We start from the raw sequence: 18,999 nt of genomic DNA, 5'->3' as shown, positions 1-18,999 counted from the left end.
TCGTATGTTACTATCTACTTTATTGGGCCAAAAGTTCCGATGAGTGGCAAGCACAGTCGGATTGTCACTCTGCTCATACTTCTTTCACCCAACGTCCAATGTTCACTGATGACTGCACAGTATTCAGCAACAATAGAAACTGGCAGCATAACCTGGACAAAATTCAGGCTCGTCTAATAAATGCCAGGTAACATTTCCACCTTGCAAGTGCCAGGCAATGACCATCTCCAACAAACAAGAGAGAATCCAACTATCCAAATGATGTTCAATGGCATTATCATCACTTAATCCCCACTATCAACATCCTGAGGGTTACCACGGACCAAAAACTGACCTAGGGACCAGCTATATAAATGTCGTGGCTACAAAAGCAGGTCAGGGTCTGTGAATTTTGCAAAATATAACTCACCTCCTGATTGCACCTCACCAGCTGACCCCAAAACCTGCCCACCAGCTACAAGGCAAAAGTCAGGAGTATAATGGAATTCTGTCCATTGGCCTGAATGGGTAAAGCTCCAACATACTCAAAAGATTGGGCACCATCCAGGACAAAGCAGCCAGCTTGATTAGCACCCCATCATCACCTTCAACATTCACTCCCTCCACCACCATTTCACGGTGGTAGCAGTGTGAACTCTCTATAAGATGCACTGCAACAAGTCACCATGGTTCCTTTGACAGCACCTTTCAAATTTGCAACCTCTACCACCTAGAAATACAAGGAAAGCAGATGCATGGGAACACCACCAAGTTCCCCTCCAAGCCAGATACCATCTTGACTTGGAAAAATATCATTGTTCCTTCACTGTCACTGGATTGAAATCCTGGAATGCCTTTCCTAACAGAACTGTGGGTGTTCCTACAACACATTGACCACAGCAGTTCAAGAAGGTGGCTCACTACTATCTTCTCGAGCAGTTAGGGATGGGCGATAAATGCTGGTCTAGCCGGTGACACCCACAACCCATGAACGATTCAACTAAAAAAAAATAGCTTGTGTCTTTTATTGAGAAGACAGACACAAAGTATTTGTTCAATGTCTTTGCCATTTCCGCATTCCTCGTGATAATTTCTCCTGTAACCTCGCTCTCGCTACTCGCTTTTTAAAAAAAATATAAAAGTTCTTGTTCATTTTTATATTTCTGGCTAGTATACTCACATATTCCAATTTTGCCCTTTTTGTCAACTTTTTGATGACACTTTGCTGGTTTTTAACACACTCCCGAACATCATTCTTACTACTATTCATTGCAACATTATAAGCCACTTCCTTCAATCTAATACTATTCTTAACTTCTTCAGTAAGCCCTGGATCAATCTTTCTGACTGAGTTTTTGTTTTACAATGGAATGCATTTTAGTTGAATATTTTGAATTGTTTCTTTAAATGTTTCCCACTGTTTATTTACTGCCATTGCTTTTAGTCTGTTTACCCAATCAACCTTGTCCAGATCCTTCCTCATGCCTTTGTAATTGGCTTTGTTTAATTTCAGGATTCCTGTTTGTAATTGGAGTGTGCAATTTTCAAACTTAACATGGAATTCAATTGTCTTCTGATCAATATTTCCCAGTGGATCGTTTACTACGATATTAACCCTGAGTCAGTGTACAATACTAGATCCAAAATTGCTTTATCTCTAGTTGACTCCACAACATATTGTTCCAAGAAACTGTCACAAAAGTATTCCACAAGACCATCTTTGCCAATCTGACTGGTCTATTCTGCATGTACATTAAAGTCCCCCACAACCATTTTATGGCCTTCATTACAAGCTTCAGTAATTTCATGTTGAATGCTCTGTTCAATGGTATAACTACTGTTAGTGGGCTTTACACTACTTACCTAGGGGTTTTGGACCCATACTGATTTTACTTCTGATTTTCTGAGCCTAGATTCTTTGTCAAAAATATTCTCTTGTCATCTTTTATTGTAGGGCTATCCTTCCTAATGTTACATTCTGCCAGTCCTTTTTGAAATGTTGTGTACCCTGGAATATTTATTTTTTAACTATGGTCACCTTGTAATCATATCTTTGTATTGTTGATTAGCCCTAAACTATTTATCTCTATTTGTGCCACTAGTTCACCAACTTAATGTGGATGCTCCACTTATTCAGACAAAATGACTTCAGTTTTATTTTTTCTTTACTATTCCCTGCATGGACCTTACTCTCTAATGCATTATTACTGTTAAACTCTCTGCTCCTTCCTTTCGCACTCAACTTATCTTTACCCACGTTGATATATTTTTCTGTTGCCTCAAATTCAACTTGTGATTTCTTCACCCGAACTCTCCTCCCCCCTCTGTTTAGTTAAATCCATTTTGCCCTACTCTGGCCATATTTGTTGGTTCACTTTTATTGTACACTCTGTCCCTTTCTGTCACATCCTGGTTATTGTTACCCATGTCACTACCCTACACTATTGCCTTGTCCTATTTCTTTTACTTTTCAAATCTCCCACTCACTATTTAGGTTAAAGTCCTCTCTACAGCTACGATTCACCAGGACACTGGTCTCAGCGCAATCCAGGTGAAGACTGTCCCAATGATGCAGCTCTCACATTTCCCAGTACTGGTGCCAATGTCCCCTGAAACGAAATCCATTTCTGCCACACCAATCTTTGAGCCACACATTCAACATTCTGATCCCTATGCCATTTTGCTCATGGTTCAGGTAATAAACCAGAGACCTTGATTATCACCTTGACCTTTACCGGACCATGACCTCTGGATCTGTTCCCTCTTAGTTTCTTTCCAGTCCTAAGGATATGTCCTTGACTCTGACATTATTTTTGGTATTCATTCATGGGACATGGGCATCACTGGCTGGTCAGCATTTATTGCCCATTCCTAGTTGCCCTTGAGAAGGTGGCGATGAGCTGCCTTCTTGAATCGCTGCAGTCCACTTGCTGTGGGTTGACCCACAATACCGTTAGAGAGGATTTTGACTCTGCGGAGGAATGGCAATATGTTTCCAAGTCAGGATGGTGAGTGGCTTGAAGGGGAACTTGCAAGTGGTAGTGTTCCCATGTATCTGCTGCCCTTGTCGTACTACATGGAAGTGGTCATGGGTTTGGAAGGTGCTGTCTAAGGATCTTTGGTGAATTGTATCAGGCAGGCAACACAGACTTCAGGACTCATTTTCTAGGCTGCAGAGGCCAGTATCTAATCTCTGAACTATACTGCCCTCTGCAACAACTACATTCTTTTTTACTCCACAAATGTTAATGACTCCCTGAACCAGGATGCCACATTCAGTTTGCTCACCCTGCTTTCTTCCACATAAAGTGCAAGAACCTCAAACCTGTTGGAAATTTTCAGAAGCTGAGGCTCCCCTTTTGCTACCTTCTGAGTCCTCATACCTCACTAATGCGTTTATTTAAGTAATTAGGTTTCAAGCTTAGAAATGGTTATCTGTAGTTCAATTAAATAATTTAACCAGTTAAGCTATAAATGTAGCATTATACTCACACCTCCCAGTCCCAATTTAAACCATTTAGGGGGATAAAATCTTAAAACTCACCAACCAATACCTAGTTGCTCACTCCATGACAGAATGTTTTAAACTTCCACCATTTTGCAGCATACATGAACAAAAAGGCTGAATTGGGATCCTATATTTTCACTTAATCCTTTAATTGAAAAATATGAAATTTAGAAGTAATCTTAGGAACAATAACATTCTGCCCTTTGACTTACAATTCTCTCCCAGGAAAGAATGGGGCCTTGAAACCTTCCTCCCCCCCATGGTCTTGCAAAGCATGAAAGAAAAGAATGTGAAGAAAGCACTTTCCCACATCTTGAAAGCAAACCAAAATCTTGTTCCTCCAGGCAAAAAGGTAACGTTGCACCTAAATATCGACAAAAGGTAAAATAGTGCACAACTGTATGAAAGCAGACACTACTATATGAATTCTGCAATATTATGTAGGAACTAGGTGCTACTTACACAGTAGACAGGTACCGTTGTTTTCAATCTTATCACCAACAGAATAGAAAAATGAGTCGTAAACCCTTCATCAGCCGTATATCATGCCCTTTGTTAAATACTGCATCCTCAGTTTTAATGGATGTATTACATTGGATCCATTATGAACTCAATCTGACAGGGGTTTGATGGATTTTATTGTTGGTGATAAAGTAGGATATCAATATGTATGAGTTAAGCTTGTTTCTATTTTGATATTTGTTCTTCCAGGACAAATTTCTACATTGACAGGAATATTGGGATTCCTGGTTTTTAATAAAAGAGTGCTTCTTAAGAACTATCGTTTTACCTAGCTGTATTACTGGACACATTGAAATGGCACCAAATGATCATCACTCTTCAATGTGACACTTTACCTCAAAGTTAGTTTATTATTTTTTTATTGCAGCTCTCTGCATTACAAGCCAAGGTGCACTACTTAAAGTTTCTCAGTGATCTACGTTTGTATGGTGGCCGAGTCTTCAAAGCAATGCTGGTGGTAATGTATCTTAATTTTGCTCCAATAATATATATGCTGACATACACACAAAAATGATATTAATCTTCATCCAAGTGAGATCTGTAATTATAATTCTCCTGAGATGAGACAACACACATGCACACAGAGACACACACACACTTTCCTTACAAACAAGGCTCATGAATGTAACATCTTATATTTCTGTACTTCAAAGAAGCTGCTGATTTAGTGCTTTTTACAAGTTCCATTCCAAATCAATGCTCCACTGTCTTGAGATGTCAAATCTCTAATTTGGATTAATGACTTTGAGTGCACTGCAACAATTTAGGAAAACTGAGCGTTAGGTAAAATTGATTCTCTTGCATGTTCAGAATCTTTACTATTTACTTCTTATGCTACCTTTATTATGAACTGTGGTTATGCTCTCCATTGTCCATTGAAGCATTACTGCAGTGAGAAATGTGTAATGGAGGTGTCATCTGAGAGTACATTTGGAGAATACTGATTTAGGAAATGCACATTTTTTTTATTATTCTTCTCTATTGGGAACTTACAGAAGTCACAAAATATATTTTTCGCATTCGGAGCTTGGTTTTGATTCAAACTCAGATTGATAACATGAAAGTCAATTTAGCAGTCTCGACCCATGTCCATACTCGAAAACTGTCCATCATTCAACAGTAACTGGCACTGAATTGACAGCCTTACTCAGAGGAGCTGTTAAGTTACTGAGCTTGGGAAATGGAAAATTTCAATCTTTCCTGTTTTGAAGTTTGGGTTATGGCTCATTGTTGATGCAGAGTAAAACCTGCTGTGCGTGACCCATGACAGTGTATTCCATTGCCGCAGCAGTGACAGCCCTCATCTGAAAAAGTGAAATTCATTTCCCTTCAGAGTAAGTCAGGAACAGAGAAAAAAAAGTTCTGAATTTTATTTATTTATTTATGAGGAGGCCTACATATAATTTAGCATCTGTAGATCATAGAATCCCTACAGTGCAGAAGGATGCCATTCGGCCCATTAAGCCTGCACCAATAAGAATCCCACCCAGGCCCTATCTCCCTAACCCCACTTATTTACCCTGCTTGTCCCCCTGACACTAAGGGGCAATTTAGCATGGCCAATCCACCTAACTTGCGCATCTTTGGAATGTGGAAGGAAACTAGAGCACCTGGAGGAAACCCACACAGACATGGGGAGAATGTGCAAACTCTACACAGTCACCCGAGGCCGGAATTGAACCCGGGTCCCTGGCACTGTGAGGCAGCAGTGCTAACCACTCTGCTACCGTGCTCAATATGTCATTTTATAATTTCAAAATCATTGGTTGCCATTCACCTCACAGTCCACCTCACTTTTAAGCATGCAATGGACAATGGGATGAGGCCAAGGTTGCAGCTTTATAGACAAGTGAACATTGGTATTTGAAGTTAAGGGTCATTTCCTGTGTACCTGTGTAGAAACACCAGAGAGAAGCATTGACATAGTCATTAGCATTGTACTCCCAGGACAAATTTTGGCCTTGGTGCACCACAGCCTACAATAACTCTCATTTATATAGCACCTGTAACAAAGTAAGATGCGCCTCACAGAAGTGTTATCAGTGTTATTATTATTGTGGGTGGCACGGTGGCACAGTGGTTAGCACTGCTGCCTCACAGCGCCAGGGACCTGGGTTCAATTCTGGCCTCGGGTGACTGTCTGTGTGGAGTTTGCACATTCTCCCCATGTCTGCATGGGTTTCCTCCGGGTGCTCCGGTTTCCTCCCACACTCCAAAGGTGTGCAGATTAGGTGGAGTGGCCATGGTAAATTGCCCCTTACTGTCAGAGGGACTAGCTAAGGTAAATATGTGGGGTTATGGGGATACGATCTGGGTGGGATTGTGGTCAGTGCAGACTCGATGGGCCAAATGGCCGCCTTCTGTACTATAGGATTCCATGATTCTATGATTCAGTCAAGAACTGGTCTGTACAGTAAGATTCCATGTGATTAAGAGGTTGACACTCAGTGGCTGGAATTTTCCAGCTGTTCACATCCCGCTGTCGCTGGCTGTGAGGATGGAGAAATTGGCGCTCAGCCAAATCTACATTCACTGCAGCATGACCAGAGAATCCCACTGGCATGAATGGCTGGGAAATTCTGGCCTATATGTGTACGTGAATAAGAAAATATCCATTACATCAGGTCATTCTTCTGAAGCTAATTTCTCAATTCCATAGATAAGGATTTAGTAAGAAGTTGACTTGACTTAAGTTTTACTTTCCAAAAAAAACACAAAGATTATCCCTCATTTGGATTTGACATAAGCTACTCAGACGTTGCAATTTTACCTTGTGATCTTAGTAACATACATTTTACTATGTTTGTACTTAATTCCATCTTCTGCTATTTTATCAAAAGCATCAACTGTTTATTTTTACATCTATATTAATAACATACAGGAAGCTGTTATATGACCTACTAATATACTCCTTCCCAATATTTGACAAAACAGTCTCAGTGCCTGTCTTTATGAGCATTAACTAATGACAGGTGAAACCTTCAGGAAAATAGCACCATGTGAAGTTTGCCTCTATGACTTATTTAATTAGACTTAGTTCCTCCAGTCCCATGTGGGACAATGGGCAGCAGGACTCCGCCACCAACCTCGTTCCATCACAGTCTCTATCACTCCAGCCCAGCTGGAGTCCCACTCTTGGAGGCCCCCCTTAAAAATATTTCACTCTGTCTTCTTTGGCTGGCTTCATTTTCTTCCGTCTGGTGGTGTCCATTCTGCTGCCTGCCTGGGAGGCGAAATACATGTCCTGCCAGCCTCAGTTATCCATCTGTCACAATGTCCCATAGGTGCCTCTGACCAGTCTCCTGTAGCACTACTTCATTGGTGATGTCTCTGTGAACCCCCAAAATAATCAATTTACATTCCGGAATTTAATTTCAACCTAGTTGGTTCAACTAAGAACAACATCCTACAGATAGCAACTCAGCATTGTATTTCAGTAGCAAAGGAATCAGTTGTTCCATTGAGTACCCAATCATCCTGATATATCTTTACCTTTATATCCTTCAACCCCATTCATTAGTAGCCAGATTTTTGGGGTTTTTTGCTCCCACAAACTCTACAGGAATTTGACTGCACTCATTAAAAATAACCCAATGTATCATAGTCACAGAAAGTGCATGGCGTGTCTTTCTTTAATTTGTAAAGAAAATCCTTTAAGTCCTTTACAGATAACCTTGGTCTTGTGTAGCTATATATTTTATTGTCCTTTTAGCTGCATCATGCTGCAATCTTTCCTATCCCATCAGACTGTTACCGACAAGTTAAGATAAAGAATAAATTCTACTTCTAATAAAAACGTTACATGCTGCAAAGAATGATAACTTGTCAGTAAGTTTAAGCAAGTCTTTCTGTCTCACAACCTTGCTGATGCTTGTAAGTCACATAAGCCATACTTTGATAGCATGAGAACTAATGGATTGAAATACTGTACACAGTCTGAACACGGTAAGAAGTCTCACAACAGCAGGTTAAAGTCCAACAGGTTTATTTGGTAGCAAATACCATAAACTTTCGGAGCACTGCTCCTTCGTCGGGCAGTGCTCCGAAAGCGTATGGTATTTGCTACCAAATAAACCTGTTGGACTTTAACCTGGTGTTGTGAGACTTCTTACCGTGTTCACCCCAGTCCAACGCCGGCATCTCCACATCATGACAGTCTGAACAACCAGGCAACTATTATTTTTCCAGTGGAGTGATATTCCATTTATTTTCTTTCAGCTGTAAATAAAACTGTATCTCTTTTCATATTATCATATAATACGTTCCAGTTCCTAATTTAAAATCTTTATCCATATTTTGCGGGATTGTTTAATTAAAAAATATATAGGCACTGAAGTTTGACGCTATTTTGTCTTTTTTTTCTAATGATTGTAACAGCAAGGGGAGAAGCACTCTGAAGTCACTTTATTAGTGGGACCGAGATATGGAATAAGCCATGTAATCAATGCGAAAACCCACCTTGTGGCATTATTGGCTGACTTCAGCCATGTCAACAAGATTGAGATGTTCTCAGAAGAGGAAAACAATGTTAGAGTTGAATTGAATGTGCTGGACGTTAAGGTAAGGAAATGCCATTCAACTGGAGGTGGGGAGGCAAACTGAGAGGTGGGGGAGCAAATGCTCTAATGTTAGGTGTGGAAGGGTGATTGGAGTTAAGAGACGAAAGGAGTGGGAGGATTATTGATCAGCCAACTGAGAAAAAAAACAACAAATTAAATCTCAAACCACCTCTTGTTATTTGTCACCAATAAGTACATTTTTAACTGCAAGCAAAATTGGAAGTCTGGAATTTAATTAACTGCAAAAATAATAAATGGAAGAGGTGAAAATGTCCATACATTATTAAATCAGGTATGTAAGTCCCATCAGCTTGACCTGAATTTGACATTAATTTTACATGTTCTAACTCAACACACTGCAGTCATGGGATTTGATTTCATGATTTACCTCATCACCTTTTCTATGAATGCATTTGATACAATTCTAATTTCAAACAAGCTTTTGGTTGCAAGAAAATCCAGCAAGTGACAATGCTGACCCAATCAGAGTTACAGTCACTGCTAATTTTGAAAGAGGCTCCATGCATATGATAGTGCTGCTAAATGCCAGTCAGTGTGCATGGCCAATGCCTTGTGTAACAACATTCTTTTACTAGTACAAAGGAAGGATTCACTGGTCTAACGATTTGAAATTATTATTTTTATCTCGATTGCAAGATTCTCAAGTTGCTGTCTTCTTATTTTCAGCCCATCATATTATTAATGGAGTCAACAGATGCAATGAACCTTGCTTGCTTGACAGCTGGATACTACAGACTATTGGTGGACTCACGACGCTCCATATTTAATATGGCTCACGGCAAATGCACTGCCAGTAATGAAGCAGGTAGCACCATTAGATGTGAGCATGTAGTTTTTTTTTCTGATTTTATTACATTCAAAACATTGATTTAGTAATTATTTCCCAAATATCAGAGAGTAACATGTATACGGGGGGGGGGTTGATTAGTTCAGTAGACTGGGTGACTAGCATGCTGCGCAAATTAATGCAAAAAGCACAGGTACAATTCCTGTGCCAGCTGAGGTGGATCTTGGGGCCTCCCACAATGATACATATGGAGAGAGGTAGAGACTTGTATATTAGACTGAGAGCATTTTTAATTACTGAAATCACCAGTCAAGGCCAATAGACTAATAATTGGAAGCTGAGGCGGCATGGATTTGTATTATAATTTCCCACATTAGGGGGAAGGGGAGATATCCTCCATGCACTGTATTTAAATAAATATCAATGATCTTATAGTTTTGTTGCACCTAGGGTACCAAGGAAATCTTACTTGTGGTGACCGTATGATTGCCTTTGTGGTGACAATTTTGAAATACTATCATAGAACAGTACAGCACAGAACAGGCCCTTCGGCCCACGATGTTGTGCCGAGCTTTATCTGAAACCAAGATCAAGCTATCCCACTCCCTATCATCCTGGTGTGCTCCATGTGCCTATCCAATAACCGCTTAAATGTTCCTAAAGTGTCTGACTCCACTATCACTGCAGGCAGTCCATTCCATACCCCAACCACTCTCTGCATAAAGAACCTACCTCTGATATCCTTCCTATATCTCCCACCATGAACCCTATAGTTATGCCCCCTTGTAATAGCTCCATCCACCCGAGGAAATAGTCTTTGAACGTTCACTCTATCTATCCCCTTCATCATTTTATAAACCTCTATTAAGTCTCCCCTCAGCCTCCTCTGCTCCAGAGAGAACAGCCCTAGCTCCCTCAACCTTTCCTCATAAGACCTACCCTCCAAACCAGGCAGCATCCTGGTAAATCTCCTCTGCACTCTTTCCAGCGCTTCCACATCCTTCTTATAGTGAGGTGACCAGAACTGCACACAATATTCCAAATGTGGTCTCACCAAGGTCCTGTACAGTTGCAGCATAACCCCACGGCTCTTAAACTCCAACCCCCTGTTAATAAAAGCTAACACACTATAGGCCTTCTTCACAGCTCTATCCACTTGAGTGGCAACCTTTAGAGATCTGTGGATATGGACCCCAAGATCTCTCTGTTCCTCCACAGTCTTCAGAACCCTACCTTTGACCCTGTAATCCACATTTAAATTAGTCCTACCAAAATGAATCACCTCACATTTATCAGAGTTAAACTCCATTTGCCATTTTTCAGCCCAGCTTTGCAACCCATCTATGTCTCTTTGCAGCCTACAACAGCCCTCCACCTCATCCACTACTCCACCAATCTTGGTGTCATCAGCAAATTTACTGATCCACCCTTCAGCCCCCTCCTCTAAGTCATTAATAAAAATCACAGAGAGCAGAGGACCAAGCACTGATCCCTGTGGCACTCCGCTAGCAACCTGCCTCCAGTCTGAAAATTTTCCATCCACCACCACCCTCTGTCTTCGATCAGATAGCCAGTTACCTATCCAATCGGCCAACTTTCCCTCTATCCCACACCTCCTTACTTTCATCATAAGCCGACCATGGGGGACCTTATCAAACGCTATCATTGAACTTCTGTCTAATTATTAAAAAGCTCTGTTCCCTTCCATCCGCAATCTTGTTTACCCCCCTTTTTCTCTCTGATCTTCCTCCCTGCTCCCATAAAGCACTAAGTATTGTTGAGATGTGGTCCATAGGTAGCTATATGACCAACCATATGTGATCCTGCACCATGAGCTTTGGGAAGCTATTCAACTTCAGAAGGCATCACTGTCAAATTCAACCCTGTCTACGGCCAGCCCATGCACATCCACACATGGGCCAGAATTTTACTGCCCCTCCGCCACAGGAATCCGAGCCGAGGGGCGGACCATAGAAAGGTCTGTTGACCACGGGTGGGATTTCACGGTTTCGAGAAAAGCGAGGTCTATGTTTTTTCTAGCAGGATTACTAGAATGGAATCAGGGAATGTTGCTGGTTATGAAGCTCCCTAAACTGATGCTTTATGCCACATTTGCATTCTGCCCTTAATTAATGTATAAAGAAATCTAAAGCAATGGGGATTTAAACGAACCTGAGAGCATATTCTCTCTTCAATGCTGTCACCATAATTCCCTCTTTAATCTACCTTAATAGTATCTCAATTGAATTTAAATCTATATATTCATTTTTGGTTTTCTTTATTCCCTTACCCAACTACTTCTCCATTTGTTTGGGAATATAATGCTCCCTTGCAGTTCAATGATCTCTCGGTTTCCAGTATTTTTATGGTTTATTGTGGCATCTCAAATCAATGTCAGCCTTGCATTCAGAGAAGAGGAGCAGCACAGATATGTTGTAGTATCCTGATTAACCAGCATTGTCATGTCAAGTTCAATAGCTTATATACTAAAGTGTGGGGCGGATACCTTTGGGCCTGAATTTCTTGGATCATAGGATTCCTACAGTACACAAGGAGGCCATTCCACCCATCCATGTTGCACCAACTCTGGGAAAGTGCATCTTACCGAGGCCCTCCTCCCCACTCCATCCCCGTAACCCTACGCAGTTACCATTGCCAATCCACCTAACCTGCACATCTTTGGAATGTGGGAGGAAACAAGAACACAATGTATATCTTTAAAATGGGGACCAAATTATGTCTGTGTGCTCTAATGAAATTTTTCTGCATATTCTGATATCAGTTTTGCTGAAGCCTGCACCTGATTTTCACTCCCTTATACAACACCACAGAAGGGCAACTAGTTTGTTAGTTTAACTGTTATATTAAAAAGCATTCTATGTTTTATGTGTTAAACAATGATGCTGAATGTTTGTGAATAATTATCCCTCTTTTTTTTGCATAGACTCAGAATACAAGATCAAACATAATACGCACAGCTTAGAATGGAACCATTTACCGAAAAACTCATGCCATGTCAGGGCTAAGAAGGAAGATGCACAGCTATCATCTATCAGAGAATCAAAGCAGAAAAATATAGATTTCTCAGATGATTCAATGTACCACGAAGATTCCAGGGGGGGCTTAATAACAGAGATTACTGGTATTAATGACCATAGTCATCTAGGAGCTGAATATATAAATACTCTGGAAGCAGAAAACAAAGTTTTTAACAGGCTGTCCTCCTCTGGGAAAGAACATACAAAAACAGTGCAAGATTCTCCAAGGGGTGCAAAGGTATCCTTTGTCTTTGAGGATCACAATGTAGCTGCCTTTAACCCGAGAAACCTTGGATACGAAAGATTACTGGATGATAGTCCAAGCAATTTAGACCAACAGACATCTATGTACTTGACCAATGCAAGTGACATTAAATGCTCAGAGTTCTCGTTCCCAGGGATCGATGTAGACAACATTGATACAAATGCTGTTTATGCAAACATCCATGATAGCAGAATGTTTGCAAGTGCAGAAAACATTGAAGAACCGTTGTTACATGACATCTGTTATTCAGAGACGACAGATGATGCTGAGGATGAAGATGAGGCCAGCTGTGAGGAAGATATCCCACTTGGAGAGGCAGACAAAACTGACATTCTCAATATTTCTGGATCTAGCGATGATATAATAGATTTAACATCACTTCCTCCACCTGGAGGTGATGATGACGATGAAGATGATTTTCTCCTTCACACGCTGAACATAGCAATAGCTGCCCCACCACCTGGTTTCAGAGACAACAGCTCAGATGAAGAAGATGGCCAGCATCAACCAGCGCAGAGTGCATTCGAGACTACCCAGACCAAATGTTCTCCAAGCGATGACATCCCGGTGTCACTCATAGATGCCATTCCTACACAGGCTGAAGAGCAGAGTGGTGAGCAAGCATTGGATGATGCAGTGGTGTCCACTTTGCAAGCACTGGAGGCACTGGCAGCTTCTGAGGAGCAGTCCGTCCAGCAAACAGATGACAGTTCAGGTTCTTTCACCATAGTAACATTTATTCATTGACTGTCATAATGTTCCATCTGTAAACTTGTTAACAACTTGGAAACATTCCAGAACAAATTTTTGCCATCAGTGTGTCATCCCATTTTCTGATCTGGCATGCTAATGGAACAATCTTAGTTGATATTTCATGCACTGGATGCTTATTATGCACTGAAATTTAAGAATGCTAAACAGTTTGTTTAATAAACCTATTTTATTAAGATTGAAAAAGTGCCTATGATGAAGTAATTAATTGGGTGTTTATTCTCTTATGGCATACAGGTGTAGTGATTTTAAGAGCTTATAGTCCTGAGTCGTCATCGGATTCTGGCAATGAGACAAACTCCTCTGAAATGACTGAAAACTCTGAGGTAGCCTCAGCACAGAAGCATTCTGAGGGTTCCATGCACATGGTTGTGGCCACCAGTGAAGGTTATCAACAACTTCAAGAAGAGCAAACTGAATTCCCAATCTCTCAGAACGAAAATGTAGGGCCCACTTCTAAAATGATTCCAAAACATTCCATGGCTGCTCAACGGGGTAGCAATGCAAAGTCCAAAGTTGTGCCTTCGAAACAAATTCTCCCTTCTGAGGAAATTGAGATGGAGCCAGAGACGATGGAGACAAAATCTGTTACCGACTACTTCAGCAAACTGCAGATGGGATCTCTGATGTACTCTTGTCCAAGTAAGCAAAAAAACAAGACAGGTGATACTAGTGTCAAGATAGCATTTGATGGTAGCGTTTCAGTGAAAAGGCAACACGCTAACAGAAAGACAGAACTGGGCGATAATTTGTCATCCAATGGCAAATACAACACGTTGATTACAAAGAACAGTCATGGCACAGCCACTTTTGACTTAGAAAGCACCACTTTCCGTAGAGAGACACAAAGTTGGTTTCAAGTTTCAGGGGAAAAGATGGCTGATAAGCATTTCCCGGGGTTAATTAATGGTAAAAGTTTTCACAAATCGTGTGTAGTTTCTAGAACGGAACTTGAAGGGAAAGAAGCTGACACTGAAATAGATGATCGTTGTTCCTTGGCCAGTACTTCCGGGCTTGGGCGTGATGAAAGCTTTCTTTCTGATACCACTTACATGTCTTCAACCAAACACCTGACTGATTCAGAAGACACAGAGCTTTTCCCTGATGATCACTCATCAGAGCTTCCAGAAGCTGAGCAGAGTGTGACTAGACTTTGTGAATACCATATGACAAAAAGAATGTCCTCTTTACAAAGCGAGGGTCATTACTCCTTGCAGAGTTCCCAGTGTTCTTCAGTAGATGCAGCCTGCAGTACGGGCAGTAGTACGTGTGCCACCCCAGTGGATTCCCCCCTCTGTACAACTGATATTAAGCACATATTATCGGAATCTTCTCTAAAAGGCCTTGGCTACATTTCAGAAGATCAGCGAACACTCTTGCTTCAAAGCCATGGAACACCATACAAAGATCTGCATCCCCAAGCTGAAGCCATGTGTCATAGGAGAACAGCCCATAACACGCATGCACCTTCAAATGCTGAACCAATATTTGGTACCATACGTGATGGGTGCCACCGAGTACCCAAGATTAAAGAAACCACAGGTACCTCAGTAAACAGAGATAATATTTACGCAGATGTTGAACTGCAACATTTAAGATTTGAAAGTAAGATAGAGAGTGAGGGGAATGATTATTTTCGAGATCAAGAAACGAGTCCTCTTTTGTCAGGTTCGCCTCATGAAGTTAGTTCTCAAAATGTTAATAAAGGTATAGTGGAAAGAACATGTAAGTCCAAAGCTGATGATGGTAGTAGTTCATCTCAAGAAATTAAACTCAGCACATTTCCTAATCTTAAAAGCACACCAATCGCTTTCCCAAATGAAAATTGTGTAAAGGAGCATAAGAAACTTTCTAAGTATTACAGGTCTAACACATTAACACTCCCTTCCTTAGTTTCAACAGCAAAAGACTCAGGCCATATTAGACACCAGGATATCCTGCCTTCAAGTAAAAGTAGATTACCTAAGAATTCACTGTGTAATTTTAGAAGTATGTTTTTTACATCTTTACCATCCAAGCTAAGGAGGGAGAACGAGGTAGCTAAACAGAGGACTCAAAAACCTAGGCAGCTTGAGGAAACAATTAATAAGGAAAGGAGACAAGTTGACTGTTTTGACAGACATGTAGGACAAGATCTGCATTCTGAGCAATGTCTCAGTCTGAGTAAAGGAGCTGCCAGTGAGAATGAAAAAGCTCTGCCTGGAGGTTTTCATGAGAAGCAGCTCTCTGCTGAGGACAAGCAGTGCAACCCAGATTGTAAATTGCAGCATGTTGTCAAGGAGATGCTTAATGATTCTCTGTGTTTTTCTGCCACCCCTAGTGTAGCTTGCACAGAGCCTGAGCAAGGAGGAAGAGGAGGTGCAACTTCAGCATTCACTAATCAATTCAATGTCGACAACAATACTCTGCCATCAAACATTTGCAATGATACAATGGTGCCAAGTACCTGCCAAGAGTCACCTGATCTTCCCAAAGTAGAACAAGTACATGCAACAGCACTAAATAGAAAGGCTTGTGAAGTTGGTGGAGGAAGCCTTAAAATTCCTCCCAGAAAGAAGGTGCTGAGGCGTTGCAGCAGCAGTGTTACACCAGGAATGGGAAATGTAGAAACCCTATTTGAAAAATCAAAGACTTCCATAGGATTCCAATATTCTGATCTCCCCGAAATAGCTGATCCTCAACCTGTACAGAAAAGAGTTGAACTTCCTCTGGGCGACAGATTATCAAAGAGCCACTCTCAAGGATCAGTGACAACAAATATATTGTGTTGCTCCACTCCTGGGGATGGAAAGGAGAGTCGGAGATCATTAGAGATATTTTCGGTACAAAAGGATTTTCGACACATTAAGCCATTGCCTTTTCCAAAGGTGGAGATGAGCAACTGGAAGTGTCATGGTCCTTTTACCTATTGTTTCCTTAATAAAGACATTGATGATGAAGATGATGGTTATGGCAGTAAGGGCCAGTTGTCTTGCTTGGACCAAAATCATCTCTTCTCCAGTTCATCTCAAGCATTCTGTACATCCTCCAGCACTGCAACTGCCTGGAAAGCTGTGCAACCTATGGTGGGGCCCTGCAGGGAGGCTGGTAGCAGCAAGGATAAAGAGGAGGAGCACAAAGACACGAATGAAATGGCATTTGATAGCAGGATTGCCCGAATTAATATTCTAAAGGATAAGACACATGCATTACCAGGTGGATTTCTTGCAGCACAGAAAGATGCCAGCGAACTGCTGTCACTTTTGCAGGCAGGAATTGGACAAAAAGAACACGTCAAAGCAAACCTTCAACAACTCCGATTTAGCCAATACAAACAACTGTTGTCAGTTGAATCCAGACAGTTGGGAACTGCTTGCAGGAAAATGGCTGCTGCAGAAAAAAGCCCAGAGGAAATGCTCTTAGCTATGACGTCCAGCTTCCAAGTACTGTGTTGCTTAACAGAAGCCTGCATGCGATTAGTTAAAGTAATGAATTCTGAAACACAGCAACAGGAAATCGTTGCTAAGGTAGACGAGGTTGTAATGAACTATATTTGTCTACTGAGAGCTGCTGAAGCAGTATCTGGAGCAGCCCCCATCGACCCTAATGTTAAGGTTTTAGCGCGACATTCAATCACCATGACGGCTATCGTAAGCACACTAACCCGTTCACTTAAAATGCTTTTAAATAAATAAGATGCAAATTGTACCTTAAAATGTACCCTTGTAAAGCCATACATAGAGTTTACTGTAAGTGTGGGGTGACCACACTGACTGCTATAAAGGAAATTTGGTTTATGTGTACATTATGTTTTATATGATGAGGCTGTGAGATATTCAAATGTTATACAGCTCAATCTGCTAGAACTGTAATGTAATTGAAACTCCCTTTCTGATGACAAGGAGGTATAGAAAGAAATGGTATAAAAATTAGTTATTTTTCATATGGTACCCATGTTCCAGAATGGCCGAGTGGCCAAACCAAAAGAGTATCAAGATCCCCTAGTACTATAACTGCCATTGGGAGGGTTGGGGGGGTGGGGGGAGTGGGGGGCAGGGGTTGGGGGGCTGTGGCTATTGGTCACACATGTGATACTGCATCACTCTGTAAATAATAATTATCTAAAATTTTAAAGTATGCTTTTTAACCAATGCAAACAATATAAACAATAAACAATTAAATTGATCTGTCATGTCTTATTATTGGGGGAAGTAATCATGAAAAATTAAAGATGTGCATTTCCTTCCTGCTTTGATTAGTTTTTGCAATGATTGCTGAGCACAAAAATACAATTGGGGAATATTCTAATTTGAAAGGAATGTGGAAATTACTTAATCAAGGAAATATTTGTAGAATATATGATTTTTTTCAAGTAAATAATTATACTGAATTAAGATATATTTTTAAACTAAGCGCTGTTATGTCCTTTAGAACCAGCTGACTTGCAAATAGTGACTAAACATAAGAGCATTTTTTAAACAGTTCGGTTTTTGTATGTTATTTTGTACTATCCATTTCAGTACTTTCCTAACAACAACAAGCCTTGTTCTTTATAGGAGTGCATCTGTAAATAGATATTCTTAAGAAAATAAAGAAGGCTGCTTCAGGCAATTGGCCCAATTCAATGTGCAAATAATGGTCCTAGGACGTTAATTGCCATTTAAGTTGAAAATCGTCAAGAACAAGAGCACACTCCAATCATTTCCATTGGCAGCTGAGCCAGAGACCCAGCCAAGTTAAGATTGATAGTATTTTTTCATTTAAAAATTATATGGGTTACTGATGTCCCATGAACTCCATCATTCATTCTAGGTTGCCTTACCGCTGGTTGAAGGCAACCTATAGGCTGCAAGGAAGTCTTTGTCAGTGACATAATGAAGTTTGACCAATGGGGAAATAGAATATCAAACCCAATTCATAATTTTATGGAAGAGATGGAAGTATGAGAACTGTCCAAGACTAACCAGCCTCAAAACAGCAGGAGCAACTTGAATTTACGTGGTATCTTTAATGTAAAAAAGCCTTTCAAATTGCTTCACAGTGGCTTAATCAGGCAAAAATTATAATATTATAAACAAAGAAAAAAAGAGAGACTTTTTTATCTGTCATTGGTGCCAATGAGAAGTTGCATATCCATACATGCAGGAGATTATCCACTTCTCATTGTAATTCAATGACTCTATTAAAGATTGTAACTTAAGGCTATTAAATGTTTGCTTTCCAAGAATGTGACTTCATTAGCGACAACAAAAAAGTTGTAACTTTCACAATCCTTCTCTGTTAATGACCTGAAATGAACAAAACAGACTTCTATTTGCTCTTTACTATTAATCAATATTGAACATGTTGGGGATGATTCTCCGAACCCTTCAAACGGCTATCGGGAATCCCGATGCCCCCCAGTGAATGGGACTTTGACCAAAAATTGAAATTCCTGATGGATGTGAGGGCTCTTGTGATTCACCCGCTCCACCGGCTCCAATTGGGTTCTCACCCAGAGCAGCCAGCAACCCAATAATTATGCAAACCTGCTAATTTGAATGTCATTAGTGGGTTAGCTAGCCAATTCA

General features: G+C 40.7%; 1 protein-coding gene across 1 annotated transcript in view; it reads left to right on the top strand.

The window, feature by feature from the left end:
• Positions 1–17,124, top strand: part of LOC144506139 (FERM and PDZ domain-containing protein 4-like) — a 559,161-nt gene extending 542,037 nt beyond the window's left edge. The window contains exons 11-17 of the mRNA XM_078231973.1: positions 3,713–3,839; positions 4,377–4,466; positions 8,387–8,569; positions 9,256–9,394; positions 12,321–13,394; positions 13,688–14,992; positions 15,776–17,124. Coding sequence (XP_078088099.1) covers positions 3,713–3,839; positions 4,377–4,466; positions 8,387–8,569; positions 9,256–9,394; positions 12,321–13,394; positions 13,688–14,992; positions 15,776–17,124 — 4,267 coding nt within the window. The remainder of the gene's footprint in view (positions 1–3,712; positions 3,840–4,376; positions 4,467–8,386; positions 8,570–9,255; positions 9,395–12,320; positions 13,395–13,687; positions 14,993–15,775) is intronic.
• Positions 17,125–18,999: the final 1,875 nt, after the last annotated feature.

The sequence above is a fragment of the Mustelus asterias genome, chromosome 17, assembly GCF_964213995.1.
Source record: "Mustelus asterias chromosome 17, sMusAst1.hap1.1, whole genome shotgun sequence".
Taxonomy (NCBI): Eukaryota; Metazoa; Chordata; class Chondrichthyes; order Carcharhiniformes; family Triakidae; genus Mustelus; species Mustelus asterias.
Note: the sequence above shows the minus strand (reverse complement) of the source record. Positions and strands in the feature narration are given on the sequence as shown.